The sequence below is a fragment of the Mus pahari genome, unplaced genomic scaffold (assembly GCF_900095145.1).
Source record: "Mus pahari unplaced genomic scaffold, PAHARI_EIJ_v1.1 scaffold_4578_1, whole genome shotgun sequence".
NCBI classification, from domain to species: Eukaryota; Metazoa; Chordata; class Mammalia; order Rodentia; family Muridae; genus Mus; species Mus pahari.
Window position 1 is genome coordinate 31579 of NW_018391695.1, and position 23678 is coordinate 55256.

The following is a 23678-nucleotide window of genomic DNA, read 5'->3' on the forward strand; positions in this document are numbered from 1 at the left end:
GCTGGATGCTGTTGGTAGAGTTGCATGTGGAGCCAGGAGACCGCTGGATGCTGTTGGTAGAGTTGCATGTGGAGCCAGAAGACTGCTGGATACTGCGGGTGGGGTTGCATTCGGATTCAGGATACTCATGGATGCTGTTGGGGAAGATCCCTGAGGTGCTTGGACTTTCATGGATACTTTTACTTCAGGAAGGGGAAGGGCCTTCCCAGTACCGGATGCTGTACCTTGTGTCAACTGAGTGGTACACATATTTCTGGACACTGCTGATGAAGGAACAAGATGAGCCTGGACACAAATGGATTCTGTTTCTGGATGAATCTGAGTAGTCTGGGCTCTGCTTGTGGCTACTGGCAAACGTACCAGAAAAGATGTAGAACTGCTGGGTGTTGCTGATGGAGGTGCCACAGAAGCCTGGAAATAATTGGGTTCTGTTGGTAAAGATACTTGAGGGGCCTGGACATTCTTGGATGCTTTTACTATAGCAGAGTTAAGTGTCTGAATGCTACTGGATGTTGTTGTTTGAGGTACCTGTGCGACAGAGTTGCTTCTGGACACAGTTGCTAGAGTATGAGGAGCCTGAACACTGCTGGGTGCTGTTGCTGGAGAAGGCATCTTTAGGAACTGGACTTTGCTTGTCAGTGTTGCTGGAGGCATTATAGTAGTTTGGACATTTTTGGATGCCTTTGCTTGATTGTGTGGATCCTCTGTGCTATTGAATGCTGCTCGTGCAGGAAGGTGAAGGTCCTGGATACTGCTGGGTACCTTTATTGGAGACATGTGAGGAGCAATGGAAGAGCAGGACACTGTTTCTGAAGGCATAAGAGGGATCCTGACATTACTGAATCCTGTTGCTGATGGTCCATGAGGAACCTGGGTACCACTGAACAGGATGGAATGTGCACTAGAGTTCAGATGAACATTCGAGTCTGAGGATAGAGACACTGGAAGATTATGGCAAGGTGATGTTGAAGAGCTTGGAGACATCTTTAAATCCAAGTGAGCTTCTAGAGGCTTCTGAGAAGACTGAAGTCTGCTTGAAGCAATTGCTGAATGTCCTTCAAAAGTCAGGAGGTCACTTACAGCTGGGAAGTTGCTGGTTGATGAAAATTCTACAAGTTGTTGCTTTTCCTGAGGGTCCTCTATCTTTGGGATGCTGTGTTTTTGGATGGTTCCTTTTTTCTGTTTCTAAAGGAAAATAGGATTGAGAATTGTTTTTTTAGTCCTGCTTAATTGTTTTTAAAAATCAGACCAAGTACATCTTTTCATTTTCCCTTCTGTAAAGAGGACCTTTATCCTGTCAGGTTTCTCCTGGGCTGAAGGAAGTATTTTAGCTCACACTTAGGGATTTCTATCACTTAGCCTCCTCCCTTTGTAATCAATATTACAACTTCACTTAAAAGCCAGTAAAATGTCATTGGTCTGGAATGGAATATTTGCTCAAAGTATTTTACAAAATTCGTCAGATCTTACTTAGTCTGGTTCAACTACATGTTATTTTGTGGGAAGCTAGGCTTGTAGCAAAATTAGTTCATAGTTCTGGACTTTCCTTCATGTAGAATTTCTAATCCATTAATTCCGTGTTATATATGTTCTCTATCACAGGGAGCCCAGTCCCCACAGTTTTTGATGATGTAAATGAAATTGTGTGATAGGTACCATAAAATAATGAACCACCTAGATGAATTCTGGTAGATGAGGATGTAGCTCAGTTGTTGGGGTGCTGGAGTATGCCTGAATCTCCTCTGGACTCATTGAAAACTTTGGTTAGATCTTTAAAATGACCATAATTCCAGTTCCATAAAACTGTTTATGTGTGAAACTCTTGTACTTCGGGCGATAGGCTGAGTTAGGGTATTCATTACACTTTTCTACTCTTAGAGAAGAAGTATAAAACTTTAATCACTATAAATTTGGCTTTAACATGAAAGTAAATTCCTATGCAAATAGGTCCATGTAACAGCAATGACCAATTTTACTAGTTTCTTTGTATATTTTTGATCCTTCAAGGTACAAGTTTTCTAAAATGCAACCATTGCTATGAAGCTGATGCCACTCAAGCCAAAACTGTCTTTAACTGTAGACTATTTTCGTGGACTGTATACATTTAGAAATATATCGCTGTCACCATTTATGAGCACGGATAATTAGATGTACCCAAGGATTTCAATCCATGATATATCACAGTACACTATCAGTTAAAAGAACTGAACATTGATCACATAGAATGTGAAACACAATTGTACCATGTAACAAAATGAGGTTTGTGTAATTGCAGACAAAGTATCAAAATATACACCTGATAAATGATAATATCAGTAAGTAGTACATTTTTAATGGAAGTACTTTCACTGTTGTAGTCATTGTAATTATTTTAAGACGTCTTCAGGATGGTAAGAAGGAGCTGTTTGATGATGAATGGCAGGGAGAGTTTGGGATATACCTGGCACAGGTATGAAGCTAACTCATAGCAAAAGTGACTAATACAGGTTTAGGACATTTTGTCAGTAATGGACAGGGATCCATATTTCTCAAACAGGGACATATCACATGTCAAAATGCCTCCTGAGTAGAACACCAAATGACAAAAATAACCTCATTAGATGGGTTACCAGCAAAGGGAAACAGACTGAGAAGAAACTAGGCAATGGCAGGTTGATACACTCTGGTGTGGTCTGGTGTCCCCTATGCTTTCTTTTGTACCAAAAGCAGAGAGTTGCTTGACAACACTAGAAATCTTTTCATAAATACTTACCTTTTCAATTCAATCTGAGTCTGTGTTACATAATTATATAACTTAATGTGTTTTTTAATAAAACGAGGAAAGTCTTTGCAGTAGGGGATTAGTGAGAATGTTATCCAAGATTGTGGGAAGTCCAGTGATATGCTTTGGGAAGGGGCAAGCACAGGGAATAGGAAAGTGGTACCTTGTTTGAGGAACTGCTGGGTGGTGTTGGTGGAGGCTTATGAGGAGTCTGGAGACAATCTTCATCTTTTTTTATATCGGTTCCTGAAGTTTCTGGAAGCTGAGCCTGCTCCTGGGCGAGCTTCTTTTTCTTTCCACCTTCANTTTTTGTGATTTGTTTTCTCTTTGTCTGAAAGAGCAACATTGTCTTTCTGTCTAGATTCTCTCATATGTTGGAAATTGAGCTCTTAGCCTTGTACACATTAAGCTGTGCTTTTATATAGTTTTATCATCAGTCTTTGGGAATGTCTTTAAAATGAAATGAAGCACAATATTTTCAAGGCCATAAGAAACATTGTATTTATTACTGAATTCTAGTTATATTTGTTTTACTGTGAATACATCTCATTCTTAACAGATGAATTGTATTGTGTCGTGGTTTGATTTGGAATGTCTCCCATAAACTCACATATGGGAGTGTCACTTTTTCAAATAGATCCCTGAGACTTAAGAAGAAAGATTCGATAAATACATCCTGTTGAAGAGTGACTGCTCTAAAATCACTCACTATGTACGCATAAGCTAGTTGTGGGTCTCTGTGTCAATTCCCACCTATGGCAAGAAGCATCTGTGACGAGAGGTGAATGAGGCACGGCTCTATAGGTATGGCAACATATCATTAGGATTCATGTTATTGCCATGTTCCTTTAGTAGAATAATAGTCGTGGGTTTTCTCCTAGGCACAATACCTATTTAGTCTCAGATTTCCTTTAGCAGTGTCTGGTATGGGTTCCATCTCTTGGAGTGGGCCTTACTCCCATTTCAGCTGAATTATTTCTTTGTTTTGTGACCTCTAAGCCTTACAAGATATCTATCAGAGCCTTAACTGGGTAAGACAACCCTTATCTACCCTCCTTAGCTGTGCTGATCCTTTTGTATTTCTGGCACTCATAAAATCTCAGGTTTGTAAGTATCTATGGGAAAAATAGGGAAAACATAATCTTAAAAATACACAGCAAACTTGGAAAACAAACATTATTTCTGTGTCATAACTGGTAATAATACAAGAGTATATTATCCAGTTAAGCACTATCCATTTACAACCCAGTATGGATAGGACTTCTGGAGGAATATATTAAGGCTAGAGCAAGATACCAACACTTGAATTTAGAAGATAGATGGGTTTAGACAGTTACAGTCCTTTAAGATGGAATGGCTATACAATGTATCAACTGTTCTGAAGAAGTGAGTACCCTAATATGCGTATAAAAATTGTTAAAACTTTAGATGTATAAAAGAAATATATGTGAGAGTACAAGAAAAGAGAAATGGAGTCCATTGCTGCTGATACTTCCAATTGCTAGACTCTTTGCTTCCCTCTTCCTGTCTGGGATCCAAGCAAGCAGACTCCTTGTCAGCTCCTTGTTGACAGAAGTAACAAGTTCATTAAGTGTTTTCATCGAAACAAAAGGTTATGCGTCAGCAAACTCTTTGTTTGTATTACATATTTTTTGTGTCTATATCATATTCGGAATCTGTGTATGTCTGATTAATTTAATCTCAGGGATAAGTGGGGGACGTGGTCAGAACTGCAAGACCTGTTCCTCATATTTGGATTGAAGAAATGACAGGGTAGCAGAAAGCTTGTACCTTAGCCAAAGAAATGATAGATGGAGCAGAAAATGAGATCTGGGCTATTGGTGACTGGCATGTGGCTGTGGGCTCTTCACAACAGGGAGGCTTATCTGCTACCCAGGATGCCTTGCTCTTTTTCTCTTCAGTCTTCTTTTCACTCGTACTTTTCCTTTTCTGAAAGTATATCCATTGCCCATTGCCCTGTTAATGAGCCTAATCAATTGAGCTGACTGAATCTTCATAATTAGGTAGTAGATTTATTATGCCTGAATATGTGTAGCACCCACCCTTTGGACAAGTCTAAAGTATGATCATTAATAGTGATAAAACTCTGTGTATCAGTGGTTTTGTCAAATAAAGGGAAAAGTTATATGCAAAATTTTTTCTATTATTACTTCTATGGTAGGACACAATCGAATTTGAATTTGAAAACTAGGTTTGTGTAAATCTGCTACAACCATGGCTCTACCTGGTTTTTAAGATGATGTCATTTCTAGTAGAAGAGAACACATATTAATGCCACATGATCAGTTATCCTGTGCTTCAATAAAAGCTTGAAGAGAAACTGATAAAGCAGTGAGTGCATGATAGCCTGAGCAGGGGGAAGAGGAGTCACCTCTGCCTGTCTGGACTGCCAGCCCAACCCTGTTCCTCAGGCTCACCTGAGCTGTGGAAGTCCCCACCTGAGCTGTCGAAGTCTCCCCTCCTTCAGATGCTGACATGTGGCTTGTAGTTGATGTAGGTGTTGCAGGACCTGCTTCTTGCTTATTTATTTCCAGTGATGTTTCTCCTATTAGTAGGATGGGAGATTTTTTTTATCAGAACAAATGCATAAACAAGAAAGCCCACATAAACCAAAATAGATTGTCTAGTTACCATCAAGTCTTTCTGTCATTTCCTTTCTGATGCATTTATATTGATGCTTATTCCAAAGCTTACTCTAGCAACACAACTCTAAAGGCACAACTTTTGATACTATCTTCTGTTAGTCAATGTTTTCTTTACATGTTCCATATAAAATGAGATATCCCTTCCTGCTCTTGAAGCCCATGTATCTCAGTCAAGCTTTCCTCATTTCCATTGTCCTACACTATCTTAAAATATAAAATTTATCACATTGATTTGGTCATGTTTTGTGCATAATACACTCAAATAATAGATACAAGTAAAAGGAAATCTGATATAAACTTGTGAAATGAGATTTTAACTTTCTAAAGTCAATTGTGGATTTAACCTTCTAAAATATTCTTATCCAACTCAATAATTTTATGAAAATCAGTGTTGTCTCACACCTTCTTAAGGCTATATTTAATCAAAGTATATACTTATCTTTGTTAATAGAGATGATAATTATATTAGTATTCTTAATAGAATAGGTGAGACAATTTGTTAATGCATATATTAAATGTAAATCATAATTTTATATTCAAATTTTGAACCTCTATGTTACATCTAGAACCCCAATCCTTGATCAACTTCTAATTTATCTTTAATATATACACCAAATATACTCCTTAAATTACATGCATACACTGGAAGACGAACATCCTCAATAGCCAATTCAAAGGACCAATATGGCCATGGTCTTTGAGGAGTAAACTGGAGATATGACGGCTATGTGTGGATTTCAAGGTTAAGAAGGGAGTAGAGATAGTAAGACACTGGTAGGGATGGGGGTTCTCTGTTCCATGTTACCTTCTGATCTCTCTTTTTTAAGAATTGCAGCACGTTTTCTAAGTGCTGGTACGTCTTTACAAAACTTGATCAGTTCGCCCAATCCAGCATCAGCTGGGAATTTCTCTTCCATGATGTTAGCAATCTGAATCGTGGTATATTTCTCCTGGTTATCTCTTTCCAGACTTAAATCTCTGGCCAGCAATGACTTAAATAAGCTAAAGTGATGCTTATTGATACATTCAAGTCCTTTCAGAAGAACAATTCTCTTATACTCCTTCACCATCTTTCAAGTTGTTTCTGAGCCTGGAAGAAAAAGTTGGCATACGTATGTTGTGCATGTATTCAGAAATTTCCAAAGAAAGACATGATTATGGGAATGAATGAGGTCTGTGGAAATACTCGACATAGGTATGTTCACAGAAAGAGAGCAGCATAATAGCTGTTTATGTCACAAGGAATATTGGGAAAGAACTGCATTATTAGGAAAACCTTTAAAACAATCTTTGTAATTAATAATGATTGTTGAGTTGGGTCAAGGGTAGTTGTGATGAATAGTTGTCTGGAGATATTCCTCTGTGCCAGAATGTAGTATTGGTGTGTGGCTTCTCTTTTCTTCCATTTAGGTCTCTGAACCTTTTCATTTTTGTCTGCCTGCCAGATCCTGACTCCTGGTACCTATTCTGACTGAACTGCTTAAGTTTCTTGTCACTATGACAGGAACATTTGCTAGAAGAAACATATGGAGAAAATGTTTATTTTTCCTTACAGTTTCACAGTGGACAATTCTTAGTGCCTGGAACCCAATCTGTGACCAGATAGCCTGTTAAATTTCTACAGATATGGTTGAGTAAGAGTCTTTAAATTAGAATCCAGGTGTCTATAATCCTCTAGCCCTAGGCCTATGTTTCTACATCTGCCATGTAGGCTCTATGCCCTAAACACTTCACAACCTCCCAAAATATCATTGACAGCTGTTTGCCAAGTGTTGAAATGCTTAAGTCATGGAAAGCATTTTAAATTCAAAGCATGGTAATGACCAATGTGACAAATGAGGAAATGAACTTCACTCTCTCACATTATATATGGGAACCTCTGGCCACAGCACTGCATCTCATTTCCCATTATGTCTTCCATAACATCTGTAAGTAATCTTATCTTTTCCATTGGATTGGTTAATATATTTTCAGTCCTCATTGCCCCATTTCACTGTTGCTTTACAGAACTTCTTCTGATTCTATCCTACAGAATCAAATGGTTACTGACTGGGATCATTTCAACACTTGTTACAACTTTTTCCTTCAGTGCTCAATATCTTTATACTGGTAACGTTTTAGAGCCACACATTTGTGGCTGGTCTGGGCTATATAATAAAGCCCAGATGTAGAGTGATCTTTACAGAATAGAAGAGAATATTTGTAAAAGGTACATTCATATCGACATTGCAATTATTAATGACAATTGACATTGTAAATATCATGACAAATAAACTGACATTGAAAATACATGAAATTCAAAAAATGAAAGGCAGGAAAAAGAAATAAAATGACTACTCAAAAACTTAAAACCCCACAAACAATGTAATGCAAAAGGGGGCTAAAGAACTGAACAATCACATGAGAGGCATCCTTAACAATACAGTCAGTATGAAGTTATGGTGGGTCTCCAAGTGCAATGGCAATAGCCTGTGGGGTTTTTTCAGACTTCTGAGGTCTCATTGGCCAATACCTTGTAGGGAGGGAATCCTACTTTTTAACTGTGGTGCTTATTTAATAATCTGTTTTCTAGGAGTGACATTGTCTACCCCCACAAGGCAATTCTCTTCAACCTATTTTATGGTATATTTTTGAAATTATCTTACTAACTTGTGGGTTTGTGGGTTTCTATATGCTTTGTCATAAACCATTAGTCGTGTTTAGCACACCTATTACCTCCTTCTTTCCCCTGTTTGCGTTCTTATTTAAACCTTGCTTCATTTCACATGTATCCAATTATACCTTTTACCCTTTTCTTAATTCTGTTGTGATATAGAATATTTCTGTATAATTCTTCATATACCCTTCCATACTATAATCAAGGTGTTCATAATTCTAGCAGATTCAGATGGAAATCTTTTGTTCCTAGCATTTGCTGAGGAGCTATTAGCAGAAGGTGATTGCTAGGGGGAAGGAACAAATCATTCTTTCTGAAAGGTGTGTCCAAGATAGAAATCCCAAGCTCCAATGGATGATCCCACCTCTACTCACACATGATCAGCAGCAATTGGATGTGGGTTATGTCACACATGCATACCCAAAAGAAGATTTGTGGGTGTGTAGGGAGGTGTTGGGGAAAGATATAGTGAAAAGTTGTCGTAACTTATGAAGTGAGTTGATACTTCACTTTAAATCTGTATTAAATGCTTAGGAATAAAGAAATTTTTAAAAATTACTAAACACGCACTCTTGAAAAATGGTTTAGTTTTTCTAATCATCAGAGAAAGTTAAATAAAATTTATATAAAAATCAAATCAAAGCTATTCTCATATATAATGCTATATACACTTGTAATGTTTATTATTACAGAGATAAGAAATAAATTCTGAAAAGGATTCACAGAAACAGGAAATATAACACATTATTTGAAAAAATATAATTTAGTGTACCCATTATAGGAACTAATAAAGAAAACCCTTAAATATAGAAAGTACAACCAGAGTATTCTACTTCTTCCAATATCTGGCTACACACCTGTCTTAGTCAGGGTTTCTATTCCTGCACAAACATCATGACCAAGAAGCAAGTTGGGGAGTAAAGGGTTTATTCAGCTTACTCTTCCACATTGTTGTTCATCACCAAGGAAGTCAGGACTGGAACTCAAGCAGGTCAGGAAGCAGGAACAGATGCAGAGGCCATAGAGGGATGTTCTTTACTGGCTTGCTTCCACTGGCTTGCTCAGCCTGCTCTCTTAGAGAACCCAAGACTGCAAGCCCAGAGATGGCACCACCCACAGAGGAACCTCCCCACTTGATCACTAACTGAGACAATGCCTTACAGCTGGATCTCATGGAGGCATTTCCCCAACTGAAGCTCCTTTCTCTTTGATAACTCCAGCTGTGTCAAGTTGACACAAAACTAGCCAGTACAATACCAAAGGAGATAAAATTTTAAAGTGGTTTAGATAAAACCAATACCTTTGAATTGCTGACAAAATACTATTTGATAGTTTTAAAAATATTAGCTATATACAGAAGATTATTTATTTCGTCACTATTCACAATAGTTGAAATACAAAATAAGGTAATTACAAAATAGTTGAGATACAAAATAAGGTATTTATTAACTCTTTTAGTGGATGAGTTAATAAAGAAAATGAGAACCCAGGTACCATGGTACATGCATGGAAGTCCAGTCCTGTAGAAGTAGAAAGGGAAGGATGAGGAGCACATGCCCATTCTCAATTGTGAGACTCTTTACCAAAAATAGATGATAAAAACAAAAGACAAAAGCACATGTATGGAAAGTATACATTAAAAGGTCAGGGAGAAATTCCTGCTGTGCAAACCCTAGAGCCTGAGATTAGATCCCTGGAACTTTTGTAAAGAAACAAATGCCCAAAGTTGTCTGGGATTTTCACATACATACTGTGAATTGTATATAACTGCTCACATCCTCCCGAAAAACACACACCAAGTATTCATTAGCCATTCAAAGCAATGAATTTCTGTCATTTGAGATTTGAATGAATTTGTATGATACTGGTGATAAGTATGTTCAGCCAAACATGGCAGATACAGGAACACAAATATCTCATGTTTCGGTTATTCACAAAAATAAACTTTGAAGAATGAAATGGAATAGTGGTCAGTAGAGATGGGAAGAGGCAGAGGCAGAAGAACCATGTAGACATTCAATATAGAACATCAAAACATAGCCTAAGTCTCATCGCAAAACATGAAATCCTAACACATACAATTACTGATTGTTGAAGACATGGAAGTACTTGTTATTTGGACTAGACTACTACACATTATATGTGCAAATTGGTTTTATAATGTGCCATATAAAAGTCTATAAGCTAGAAAAAAATAATAAAACATTTAAAATAAAAATCTAAAAGTACATAGCATTTAGGAGGCAGGGATTGCTAGAAATCTTTAAATTTGGGGCCATCCTGGACTACATAGTCAGTTCTAAGCTAATCAGTGCTACATAGTGAGACCTTGTCTCAAAAAACAGAAACAAAACAGATCAAAACAAAACAAAAGCACAAAATGATAAATTTTAAAGTGGTTTAGATAAAACCAATACCTTCAAATTGCTGAAAAATACTACTTGATGGTTTTAAAAATATTAGAAAAATTTGATTCTGAAAGAGAAATTTAAAAACACCAAAATTCTCCACCAGTATAGTTAAGGACCATCCAAGCAATTATCATAAAACCTGGAGGCTCACTGCTTAGTAGTGAAAAATTTCAACCCAAGAAATGTGAAACCATTTTAATTATATAATTACCAAATAATAACAGATTTTAGTTTATAAATACATTACTCTCATGACATTAAATAGTATTCTAGTATTATTTTTAGTAAAATGCAAAATTGATCGTAGACATTTAAGAGGTGCATGGTAGTGGATGTCTATGATTAAAGGCCTGCAGAGGCAGAGGCAGAGGCGGAGGCAGAAGCAAAATGACTGTAAGTTTGAAACTGCCTCAGCTATGCACCAAGTTCCAGGCAAACCTGGCTTAGATAATGAAATTATTTTTCAAACAATAATAATAACAAACACTAATATAAATTTAAACAGGTATGACATTAACCAATCATGACTATGTTTCAAAATTTATGCATATCTCAACTACTAAAAAGTTAGGCAAAACATGATAAAAAATTTTAGAAAAATTAATAATAATGAACAAGATTAACTTTGTTCCATTAGAGTTCACGTCCAGCATGGAATGAAGAAGAGAGTATAATAAATATTGTCTGTAACATCTGATACAGAAGGGAGCTAAGAGGACACCTAAACATAAAAATGTCAAGAAACTCTATTTAAATAACTGTATTAATAAAACTGGGACATTTTCTTCTATAGGCTAATGAGAGTTCTCAAGCTTTGTATATTCACAAAAGTGGAAAGTATATTCATGTTGAAGTGTGCTTTTTCATTTAACATTATTTTAGTTATCATTTTTCTTGTTTCTGTCTTGTCTTTTACACACTCATTCACCACAATCACCTTGCTCCCATGTCTTCTCTAGTGAAGATACCTGAAGACCAGTGTTAAACACTAATGCACGAAAAGTCATAGGAATAGAGGTGGCGTCTTTATTCTGTATTCTGTCGTCTTCCTAGTGAAGCGTCTGAAACCAGCTATAGCAGGGTCAATGCCCTGCCTCCTGCTCCACTCCAAGACTGATTTTTTTCTATGCTCCTTTATATTTCACAGAGAGATCTGATCACAAATTTAAGAAACAAAGAGAACTCACCTCCTTGGATATTTCTGCAGCGATATACATATCNTGAGACCTTCAACAACACAAGAAGTGGCCTGCTTGACTTGAGTAGGTAGGCAGATAAGTCAGTAACTGAGAAACTGAAGCTTGGGGTATAAAGGAAGACACTAGTGATTACAACCCTCTCAGAGCTGTTTCATTTCTTGAGCAGCACTGGCTGTCTCTCTCTGTGTTGTCTCCCTGGGGTGAGGAGTGCTGAAACAGCCAGGCCTCCTCCAAGTTTTGTTCATAACGTTCAATTTCCCTGGCTTGGGAAACCTCTTCAGTTCCCGTAAACACTGTGGTCACTATGAACAAAAAAAATCACAGCTTAGTCAGGCTCACATTCTTTTTGGATGAATCTCACTAAATAAGAAAGTCCTAACCTTTTGACTTTTGTAGCAAATGGATGTACACTGGCCATCAGACACAAAACTCACATGCATGGTGCACCTATACAAACACTCATTAGTGCTCTTACAACAACAACAACAACAAAGTCTCAGGACCAGATATGGGGTTAGTGCTGAGTTCTATCAGACCTTCAAAGAAGATCTAAGTCCAACTCTCCTCAAACTATTCCACACAATAGAAACAGAAGGTACTCTACCCAATTCATTCTATGAAGCCACATTATTTTGATACTTAAATCACACAAAGACCCAACAAAGAAAGAGAACTTCACACCAATTTCCCTTATAAATATCAACGCAAAAATACTCAATAAAACCCTCACAAACTGAATCAAAGAACATATCAAAACAGATCATCTATCATGATCAAGTAGGCTTCATCCCAGGGATGCAGGGCTGGTTTAATATACGGAAATCTATCAAAGTAATCTACTGTATAAACAAACACAAAGACAAAAACCACACGATCATCCCATTAGATGCTGAGAAAGCATCTTACAAAATCAACCTCCATTCATGATCAAAGTCTTGGAAAGATCAGGAATTCAAGGCCCATACCTAAACATAATAAAAGCAATCTACAGCAAACCAGTAGCCAACATCAAGCTAAATGGAAAGTTGAAGCAATCCCACTAAAATCTGTGACTAGACAAGACTGCCCACTCTCTCCTTACCTATTCAATATATTACTTGAAGTCCTAGCCAGAGCAGTTAGACACAAATGGAGATCAAAGGAATAAAAATTGGAAAGGAAGAAGTATATATACGTGACCCCAAAATTCCACAAGAAAACTCCTAAACTTGATAAACAACTTCTGTGAAGTAGATGGATATAAAATTAACTCAAACAAATCAGTGGCCTTTCTCTGCACAAAGGATAAGCAGGCTGAGGAAGAAATTGGGGGAACAACACCCTTCACAACCGTCACAAATAATATAAAACACCTTGGTTCGACTCTAACTAAGGAAGTGAAATACCTGTATGATAAGAACTTCAAGTCTCTGAAGAAAGAAATTGAAGAAGATCTCAGAAGATGGAAAGATCTCCCATGCTCATGAATTGGAAGAATTAATATAGTGAAAATGGCTATCTTGCCAAAAGCAATCTACAGATTCAATGCGATCCCCATCAAAATTACAACTCTATTCTTCACAGAGTTAGAAAGGGCAATTTGCAAATTCATCTGGAATAACAAAAAACCTAGGATAGCAAAAACTATTCTGAATATTAAAAGAACCTCTGTTTGAATCACCATCCCTGATCTAAAGCTGTACTACAGAGGAATTGGGATTAAAAACTACATGGTATTGGTACAGTGACAGAGAGGTAGATCAATGGAATATAATTGAAGACCCAGAAATGAAATCACATACATATAGTCACTTGATCTTTGACAAAGGATCTAAAACCATCCAGTGGACAAAAAAAATCATTTTTAAGAAATGGTGCTGGTACGACTGGCAATTAGCATGTAGAAGAATTAGAATTGAATCATTCTTATCTCCTTGTACAAGGCTCAACTCTAAGTGGATCAAGAACTTCACATAAAACCAGAGACACTGAAACTTATAGAGGAGAATGTGAGGAAAAGCCTCAAAGATATGGGCACAGGGGGAAAATTCCTGAACAGAACACCAATGACTTTTGCTGTAAGATCAAGAACTCACAAATGGGACCTCATAAATTGCAAAGTTCTGTAAGGCAAAGGACACTCTTAATAAGACAAAAAGACAATGAACATATTGGGAAAAGATCTTTACCAATCCTAAATCAAGAAATTGGACTCCAGAAAACCAAATAACCCTATAAAAATGTGGTACAAAGCTAAACAAAAAATTCTCAACTGAGAAATACTGAATGGCTGAGAAGCACCTAAAACAAAAGTTCAACATTCTTAATCATCAGGGAAATGCAAATCAAAATAACCCTGAGATTCCACCTCACACCAGTCAGAATGGCTAAGATCAAAAACTCAGGTGACAGCAGATCCTGGAGAAGTTGTGGAGAAAAAGAAACATTCCTCCATTTCTGGTGGGATTGCAAGCTGGTACAAACATTCTGGAAATCAATTTGGCAGTTCCTCAGAAAACCATACATAGTACTACCCATAGATCCAGCAATACCACTCCTAGAAATATACCCAGAAGATGCTCCAACTTGTAATAAAGGCACATGCTCCACTATGTTCTTAGCAACCTCATTTATAATAGCCAGAAGCTGGAAGGAACCCAGATGTCCCTCAACAGAGGAATGGAAACAGAAAATGTGACACGTTTACACAATGAAGTACTACATACCTATTAAAATCAATGAATTTATGAAATTCTTAGACAAATTGATGGATCTGGAGAATATCATCTTGAGTGAGGTAACCCAATCACAAAAGAACACATATGATATGCACTCAATCATAAGTGGATATTAGGCCATAAGCTCAGAATACCCAAGGTACAATTTGCAAAACACATGAAACTCAAGAAAAAGGAAGACTAAAGTGTGGCTACTTCAATCCTTCTTAGAAGGGGGAACAAAATCCCCAAGGAAAGATTTACAGAGACAAAGTTTGGAGTGGAGACTGAAGGAATTACTATTCATAGCCTGCCCCACCTTGTGATCCATCCCATAAACAACCACCAAACACAGACACTATTGCAGATGCCAACAAGATTTTGCTGATAGGAGCCTGATATCAGCTGTCTCCTGAGAGGGTCTGCCAGTGCCTGGAAAATACAGAAATGGATGCTCACAGTCATCCATTGGACAGAGCATAGGGTCCCCAATGAAGGAGCTAGAGAAAGTACCCAAGGAGCTTAAAGAGTTTGCAGCCCTATAGGAGGAACACTAATATGAACTAACCAGTAACCCCTGAGCTCCCTGGGACTAAACCACCAATCAAAGAAAATACATGCTGGGACTTTTGTCTCTTGCTGCATATGTAGGCAAGGATGGCCTAGTTGGTCATCAATGGGAAGAGAGGCCATTGGTCTTGTGAAAATTCTATGCCTCCGTATAAGCGAATGCCAGGGTCAAGAAGCTAAAGTGGGTGGTTTGGGGAGCAGGGCAAGCGGGGAGGTGATAGGGGATTTTCGGAGAGGAAAACAGGAAAGGGGATAACATTTGAAATGTAAATAAAGAAAGTATCTAATAAAAAAACAGTAATTTTTTGAGCAATCCGAGAATCACACAGAGATGGAGATGGGCTGACAGGAATGACTGAATGGGGTTGGGTCTCTTTTCATATTACCAGCATGGCCTTCAGTTCCAAACTCAGCTGAAAAATTAAATGAAATGAAAGGAAGGAAGGAAGGAAGGAAGGAAGGAAGGAAGGAAGGAAGGAAGGAAGGAAGGAAGGAAGGAGACATTTTAGTGAATCCCTTCACTGGGATTCATCTCATACTTCTATAACAGTTTCTACAGGACAGTTTCTCCAAGTCCACACAGTAATCCTAAGCTACTTACTAACAACAGCTAGAGAAGTTGTGTAAAGTTGTTACAGTGTGCATCAAATACATGTGAAAGTTATTGTTTGCACCATTGATAGGAGTCTTCCACTAGGTGATGACAAATTGCTCTTTCTCTGGCTTATGTGGAAATGATTTCCAGTTCATGTGGATTCCTCAAATTTTATGACAGTAAAATAAAAACCTGACACAAAGTATTTGGAAAAAAATCATTGAAGCTGCACATTTGGGAGCTAAAGACATGAGCTAAAATTAGGCTGTCTTCTCAACTTATGTGTACAATGTTCTAAACAGCCAGAGTTGATATAAGGATCTTAAGCTGGCTAAGTCACTGGTAGTATTTTTGCTCAAGGAAGAAGAAAGGCAAATGCCTGCTAATGAAGGAACCAAAGTGCAGCCACAAAGACTGTTCCTAGTTCTGAGTCATGGGAAGTAATAGGCACTCACTGTAGAAAGCAGCTTCTCTGATCAAGGTTGAGAGTAGCACTAATCTGTGGATAGAAACATGAATATTTTAAAGGAAACTTGACAATACATCATAGGGTTCCTCTCTAGGACCTACTGACCTACAGATGAGAAGTATTGACAAGGTGATAATGCTGGGTATGAATCTTCCCTTGTGCAGTTAACCTCAAGTCTGAACTGAAAACAGTTGGTTCCCACTGTTCCCACTCTAACAATCCTGCCAACATTGTGCCAGGCATTCCACTTTTCCTTTTGCCCAAAAGTCATAGAAGAAACTGATAATAACGTCACTGGTCTTTCTCTGCACTTTGAGTGGCAAAACTTCAGGAAGGAGAGAAATTGAGTCTTTATGTACACATCAGAGGGACTGTTATATAACAGTTTTCTCCCAGATCAAAATCTTTCACCTTAGAGGAAATCATGTTAAGACATACGGTGGTAAAAAGGATTCAGAATAGCATGTTATTCTAAGAATGGGGGAAACCACCTATATTGCCTGGAGGATCATTAAGATTAGGAAGTGAACAACTTAGAGACTTCAGGAAGTCCCTGAACCCAGTATAATAGTGTACTCTCCCCACCAAAATATGCAGGCTGTCAGTCATGTTCATATGAACCCTAGAACAAGCTAAATACACTTAGAATAAGTAGAGATGAACCAAGTTGTCCTGAAAAGGCTCAGAGCCACTGAACTTCCTCAAGGGGCCACTCTCCAATGTGTTGGACCTGCAGACTGAATGGTACTCCAGGTTGCTAGCTGTTGTGAGATGTTACTCCCTTTAGCATGGAGTGGGAACATTCCTGAGTTTGGGTCATTTCTGCTCCTGTAAGTAATGGTTCATCAATATTCTTATAAGAACCACAATAAAAATGCCAAATGTTTCATCAAATTGGACTTTGGTTGTATCTGAACTTTGGCCTGGGGTGAGTAGATATTTATTCACATCTCCCCAGGAGTATTGTCCTACAATGTAGGATATAGGAGAGTTCCACTCCACTGTATATAAGTAGATTTGACAATGTCATTCTTGTCCTCATTGCACTGCATTTGTTAATTGTATCTATGTATCTATATCTGAATCTCTCTCTCTCTCTCTCTCTCTCTCTCTCTCTCTCTCTCTCTCTCTCTGTCTCTCTCTGTGTGTGTGTGTGTGTATGTGTGTGTGTGTGTCTGTGTGTGTGTGTGTCTGTGTATGTGTGTGTGTGTCTGTTTTGTGTCATATCAGATCACTACAGATAAAGTATTATATAAAGAGAATAAATGCAGTACTGACCTTTCTGGAAGTTTGGAAATCCAAGACCTAATCTTTGGTATTTGATGTGTTTTTCCCCTTTCTTTCTGTATCTTATTACAAGAAAGGGTGCTCTTCAGAGACTAAGCCAGGTGTTTCTAAAATCTAGCACTTTTATTCAAAGATTTGGAGTAAATGCTCATGCAGATTTTTATAGAGGCAGTGAAAATTTATTCACAGCAAAATGACAGTACAGATAAGAATGCAATATTGTGAGAAGCAACTGTGGGCCTTATAGTAAAGGAATTCACAGGCTCCAGGTTTTGCTTGGAGTTTCTTTCATGGAGTTCAAGAACAGGAGCTGTTTTGTTGAAGGGATGTAACATAAGCAAGTCTTTATTTCAATGTATGGGCTTAGATTATGGAAGCATTTACTCCTCATGTATGTCCCTTTCCATAGAGAAATTTACTTTGATTATATACACACAGGTATACATAGGAAGGAGGTGGTGAACAGAATATCCATCATAAAAGTTCACTTTAAAGACAAAGTTTGTCTGAATGTACATTTACTCAAACAAGTCTAGGCTGGATCACACCATCTTTCATGGTATCAAGAAGGTTCTATGACATATTTGACTATTAAAAAGATTTTACTGAAGGTATTTCTAAGGACAGTAATCATTTCCAAGGTTCACAGCATATATATTTGCAATCTGGTGTATGTGGCTGCCCATGAAGCCAATAGGTTTCAGGTGTATTGTTTGAAGAATGTTGAATGTACACAGTAGGTGTGGATAATGGTCTCTGGCTGGAAAGTGCATTGTGGTTATAGGACAAGTGGAGTTTCAAGGTGCTAAACAATAGTCTCTCTCACCCTCACAATCTAGAAGAGCAAGCTAAAGCAAAACAAATAATAAAAACCAACAGAATTTCCTTGCACAAATGCTTTGCAGTGACACTAATCTATTGATGAGAAGTGACTGTGAATTAAACACATCCCAATAAACTCTATTTACTCTAGAACTCAATTCTTGCTTCAGGTACATGGCCAGCCACCTCACCCATCTCTACCATTCAACCATGGGCAAAATGAACCCATTGTTCCTTCAGTTGCTTTATCAAATAAGTCTTCAAAGCAGTGAGAAATGTAAGCAATACTCTAGAAAGGCCTCTGTGAGAATATCAATTTCTTAATTCCCTTGATTTCCATTATCATAAGCCTTCTTCATTTGGCTTTAAAGATTTGCAGTGATTTTATTCGACTCTGGAATTGAAGTTGGGGTTTCTCACTGTTAAAAATAGTATGTCCCACCCTAAACACCACATTCTGGGGATTTTTTTTCCAATACCTAAACTCTATAGTGCATTCACATGACTCAGCATCGCGGGTGTGAAGACTTGATTCTGTTCTCAGCATATTATTTTTGGAACTATGCTCAAGGCCGAGTTCTACCTTCTCCCGCATCTTATTAATACCTTGACATTCATGGACAGAATAGACAGCCTTTGTTCCTGAACATGCTTTGTCCTTACACATCATATTAGGTTTCTGTAATCTCCAGCTTTGTCTGAGGGTCACTATTTATTTTAAAGAAACCCTCAAATGTTTAAATGATACTCTCAACGTCACAGTGCTTTACAGAAGTTGTGTGGATTTTTTTTTATGTTTTAGGTATAAAAATTGCAAATTGAACAGTTATAGAAGTTATAGAGACAACAAATGAATTTAGATATAGAAAATGTGTAAAGAATATAAGAAAACATCATTTCCTAGAATTAAGAGATAGTCTTTATAGGACTAGTATTTCAACAGGCCTATGCACATTTATTTTCTGTAATTGAATCTTATCTCCACAAAAAATATCATTGGCATCCATTTTATCAGAAGTATGGTTCCAGAGAGGTTCTTCTGACTGACGGAGTCTGGGTTGAGTGACTTTCCTTCACCTTCTAGCATTGATGACCTTAAAGAAGAAAACAGTGAAGTCAGATCAGTTGGAATGCAGTTGGTTCCACACTTTTCTTGCTGACTATTCACCATGAGTGCCATATGTCCTTTTCTCACTCTGACCTTAAATACATCTCTGTTCTTGGAGTCAGCTTTGTTCCCTTGCTTGTAATTGTAAAATTAGCAAGTCACTCCTGCAGCTTGAGCAATGGTCAAAGAGCAGGGTGTGTTACAGAGGTATAGCGGAAACGAAAGTGTTGCAAGGCCTGAGGTAAGGATTGAGTTGCAGAGTTTCATTGAACAGGGAAGTTGGGAAGAAGAGAAAAGAGGCTTTGCTGCCATTGGAGGATTGGAATTTTGTCAAATGGCTGATGGTTTAGAGAACACTGGTAGTGTAAGAGCATTTCTACGTGAATGAAGAAGTCATCACTTATGTTTCTTTTGTTTACATTATAATAGTGATGTATGTGTGTGTGTCTCTGTATGTGTGTTTAAATAGAAAACCACACAGATGTGTGTAAATATGAAATGTGGGGTAGATACTTGTACCTTGTTGTTTTGGATTGCCCTGGTGCTGTTTGTATTTTGATGTTAATCCTGCTTCCTCAAGAGGAGTTGCCCCAACAAGGAGTAGATTATATACTTAGGTGATTTCATGTGAACCTTCTCATTTTAACTTGTCAAATAAAAACTAGATCCAGTGATTTGGCAGTGGAAAGGAAATTTGAGGCTGGAGGTTTTAGAGAACCTGAAGAGAAGAGAGAGGTAGATGAGGAGGAGGAGACAGAGGAAGAATGAAGAATAGGAGGTGGAAGAAGGATAGAACAGAGCCATGTGGCCTGGAGAAGCCACAGTAGTAAGGGATCTCATAGATGGAGAAAAGAGTTGTGTAGTGGTATATCTGCCCAATCTAGCTGTGCAGCTTATAAGTATTATAACTGAGTGGTGTGGCATGGTCTTTGAACTAGCTTATTGTGGTTGGACATTACTGCAACTCCTTGTTATCTGATTTCCTCAAGGCATCATTGGACAATTATGATTTCTGTCCACGATCCTCTGCAACGGAATGTATTGGCATCTTATAAATGAATACTCTGAGGTTGTTTTTTTAGTATTTGGCCAATTTGAAAAATTTGAGTCAGCATTTGACACAAACACCTTGATGTTCTTGTCAAATAGACAGTCTGGTTTTATAAATCTGATAGTTTTCTTTTAAATCAATTAGTTAAACATATAAAAATAGTTGAGTCTTTCTGCATTTGTTTTCCTTGTTATGTTTAGAAACTCTTATTAAAAATAATGGAAGGAAGCTTATATGTTAAATGAGCAAACCTTACTTTTTCCTCCACCTATTGGATTTACTACATATTGCCAATAGTCATGCTTTACTAGAGTATTAAAAAGTATATGATTCCTAGGAAAATTGGTGTTTCCTAGAGCACGTACCTGCATGTAACTGTGCCTTCCAGACCTCAGCTGGCACCCATCTTTAGTGGAAGTCAATTCAAAGCAGACAAGTCTAAGTTTACTGCCTGGTTCACACCTGACATTGGTGAGTCGTCCATAAACTACCACTTCCATTTTCCCTGTATTATCTTCAATTCCATAGTAAATGAATTTATTCCTCTCAGTTTTCTGAAAAAGCAAATTAACATTGAATCTTCTAGCAAATATATCAAATCTCATCACATCTATGATAAATAAATTATGTCAACATAGACCTGTCCCCAACAAGGCAACTATGGTTCTTAGTTTTAGAATTGGAGGTACAAGTGCCAGTGAGATGGCTCAGTGGGCAAGGGTGCTCATGTTCAAACTGGATGACCTGGGCTCAAGTACCAGGACTCATGGTAGAAGAACACATTCCTGAAACTTGTCTTCCTATTAGTTTCATGGCCTTTGTGTTTCTTCTCAATCTTCATAGATAAAAGAAATAAATTCTGAAAAAATACAATTACAGGAACTATATAGTTTATGCTGTTCCAGTGAACACATCTTTTCTTAGAAATCACTCCTGATATTTTATTTGTGAGCCAAGCCTTTAATGACTAAATCATCTCTCCAGCCTTGAAAACCACTCTTAAGTTTTACCTGTTTGTGGTCTTTATCTACTGGGTGTCTTTAGGAAATATCACAATCTTTCTAAGCACCAGTAGTTACATATCAGGATAGCTGATATTTCTTAAGTATCTTATGAAAAGGATCAAAAATGAATAAAACAAAACAAAACCAACAGAAGTAAACAACAAAACCATCTGATTACCATTGCAGTTTGTAGGGACATCCAAGAGGGCTGAGAAGTAATTACTTGTTACTTGTGGTTCATTGTGAGGTTGGGGAACATTATTGTAAGTCCACTTTTTTCACTTTACTTAACTTTTGTTGAAAATAAAGTTATTTTCATATGATGAATTCTGATCATAGTTTCCCTTCACCTACCTCCTCACAGATATTTATCCCAAACTGACATCTCTACATTTTTCTCACAAATGAAAAAACAACAACAACAACAACAAACAGACAATTTAAAAAGACAAAGCAACAAAAATAAAACAAAGCAAACTAACAGACAAAAAAAGAAATGAAGAAATAGCAGAAGAAATAGAAACACAGACACATCCACAGATATATAGACACATATGCACACAGATGCACATACAGGTATATATATATATATATATATATATATATATATATATATATACACACACATGCACACATACATGCATGCACATGCACATACAAGCACACATGCATGCATACAAACACAACTCCTTTAAAAAAGGATCACAATTTCTCACTGCACACCTTGATTCACTCTAAATCTCACAAAGGTTAAGTCACTACAGAATTAAGTTCTGGTGTTTTCATTTGTATCCCACTTACTTTACTTATTGTGTAGCCAAATGTACCAGCACAGCCACAGACAGCATACATAAAAAGTAAAACTCATAACTGTATTCATATATATGGAATTTTAAAATTACACCTTAAGCAAGCATACAAATGAATTGATGTATTGGCACTTAAAAATACACTCCAAAGTTGTAGAAATCCCTAAATTCCCCTAATTTCATTGTGTTCAGTTACAAACTCCAAAATTAAAACTTTCCTGTTAAACTCCCCTTTTATTATTTAAAACAATAGTCACTTTTTCAAAAGATCTGGATAGAAGGAGAAAGAATAAGAGAATGAGAACACATTAAAAATATAATCTGTCCCTGTCTTGAATAACCAAAAAAAGAAAGAAAGAAAGAAAGAAAGAAAAGAAAAGAAAAGAAAAGAAAAGAAAAGAAAAGAAAAGAAAAGAAAAGAAAAGAAAAGAAAAGAAAAGAAAAGAAAAAAGATATACTCCTGGCTTGTTGGACATCGAAACATTCTAAGGCAGAGGAATCTCTTTGGCTTCATAATCTCATCTTCTCAAACTGTATCAAGGCTAGGAGTGTGGCTCTTTATTCACAATTGAGATGTCCCTAATACAGGTAAGGAAGCTATCAAAGAAAATTTAAAAAGAAAATGTGCTATAAACTGAACAGTGTCTGGGACTAGAGTGGCTATAGATAGATTGTCCTAGACAGGAAAATGCCAAAATTTATTGATAAATCTCTTTTGTTTTTGTTTTTTTTTGTTGTTTGTTTGTTTTTAAAGAATTTTCCTGGTGGACCATGGAAATCCCAAAAGTGAGGAAGCCTTGCCTGGTCTCCTTCTGCTATGGAAGGCAATGATTTCCTGTGTTAAGTAAATGGAGCAAATTCCAGTTGAACAACTTTAAACCTAAAATCTCACATTACAGAGGACATTTTACAAGTAATGCAATGGCTTACCTTAATTACTAAGTATTCTCCATTCACAAATGTCCCCTTTGCTTGTGAGAAAAGATGAGAAATTTTAGGAGTTGCATTAGCTCTTTGCCTCAGTGTATTTGAGACCACCATTGTCTGGTTAACATTCACATCAGACACACAGGAAGCTCTGTGTATCTCCAGATATCCATTGTACCCAAAATAATCTGATATGGCAATGATATTTCTTGGGATGAACTTGCTCTTTAGAGCAGTGTCAAAAACCTTCACTCTGAAGAACTCAGTTTCAGTAGCCACTGTAGCATGAAACATCCTTTTATCTTCTTTCAGATCATATGTAAATGGTTCTGTTACTTTCAACACCATCACTTGTTTGGGAACTTGATGGTGACCTTCTTCCTTAGCAGGTTCCTTTGGTGCATTTCCTCTCCTTGGTGTCTACATAAAACACACATATGATAAAATCATAAGTTCAGATAGATCATAAGAACAATCCAACTGAATAGATTGGAAAGGATAAAAACAGTGGTGGCTATATTACAACGCAGCTAAAGGAAGAAATATATCTTTACCTAAATATTTATTTACAATTTACCTAAAACCACAACCTAGTGATTATTCTCTCTCTCTCTCTCTCTCTCTCTCTCTCTCTCTCTCTCTCTCTC

The 23678-nt window shown here is 37.2% G+C and overlaps 2 protein-coding genes across 2 annotated transcripts in view; both read right to left on the reverse strand.

The window, feature by feature from the left end:
• Window positions 1-11863, reverse strand: part of LOC110314653 (mucin-5AC-like) — a 17520-nt gene extending 5657 nt beyond the window's left edge. The window contains 6 exon segments of the mRNA XM_021188908.1: window positions 225-1185; window positions 2925-3092; window positions 4553-4738; window positions 5182-5327; window positions 6233-6517; window positions 11682-11863. Of these exon segments, the coding sequence (XP_021044567.1) occupies window positions 225-1185; window positions 2925-3092; window positions 4553-4738; window positions 5182-5327; window positions 6233-6497 (1726 nt within the window). The 5' untranslated portion in view covers window positions 6498-6517; window positions 11682-11863.
• Window positions 11864-19205: 7342 nt separating this feature from the next.
• Window positions 19206-23678, reverse strand: part of LOC110314651 (interferon-activable protein 204-like) — a 13229-nt gene continuing 8756 nt past the window's right edge. Inside the window, exons 6-8 of the mRNA XM_021188906.1 lie at window positions 23035-23451; window positions 20657-20845; window positions 19206-19226 (exon numbers count right to left, since the gene is read on the reverse strand). Of these exons, the coding sequence (XP_021044565.1) occupies window positions 19206-19226; window positions 20657-20845; window positions 23035-23451 (627 nt within the window). The remainder of the gene's footprint in view (window positions 19227-20656; window positions 20846-23034; window positions 23452-23678) is intronic.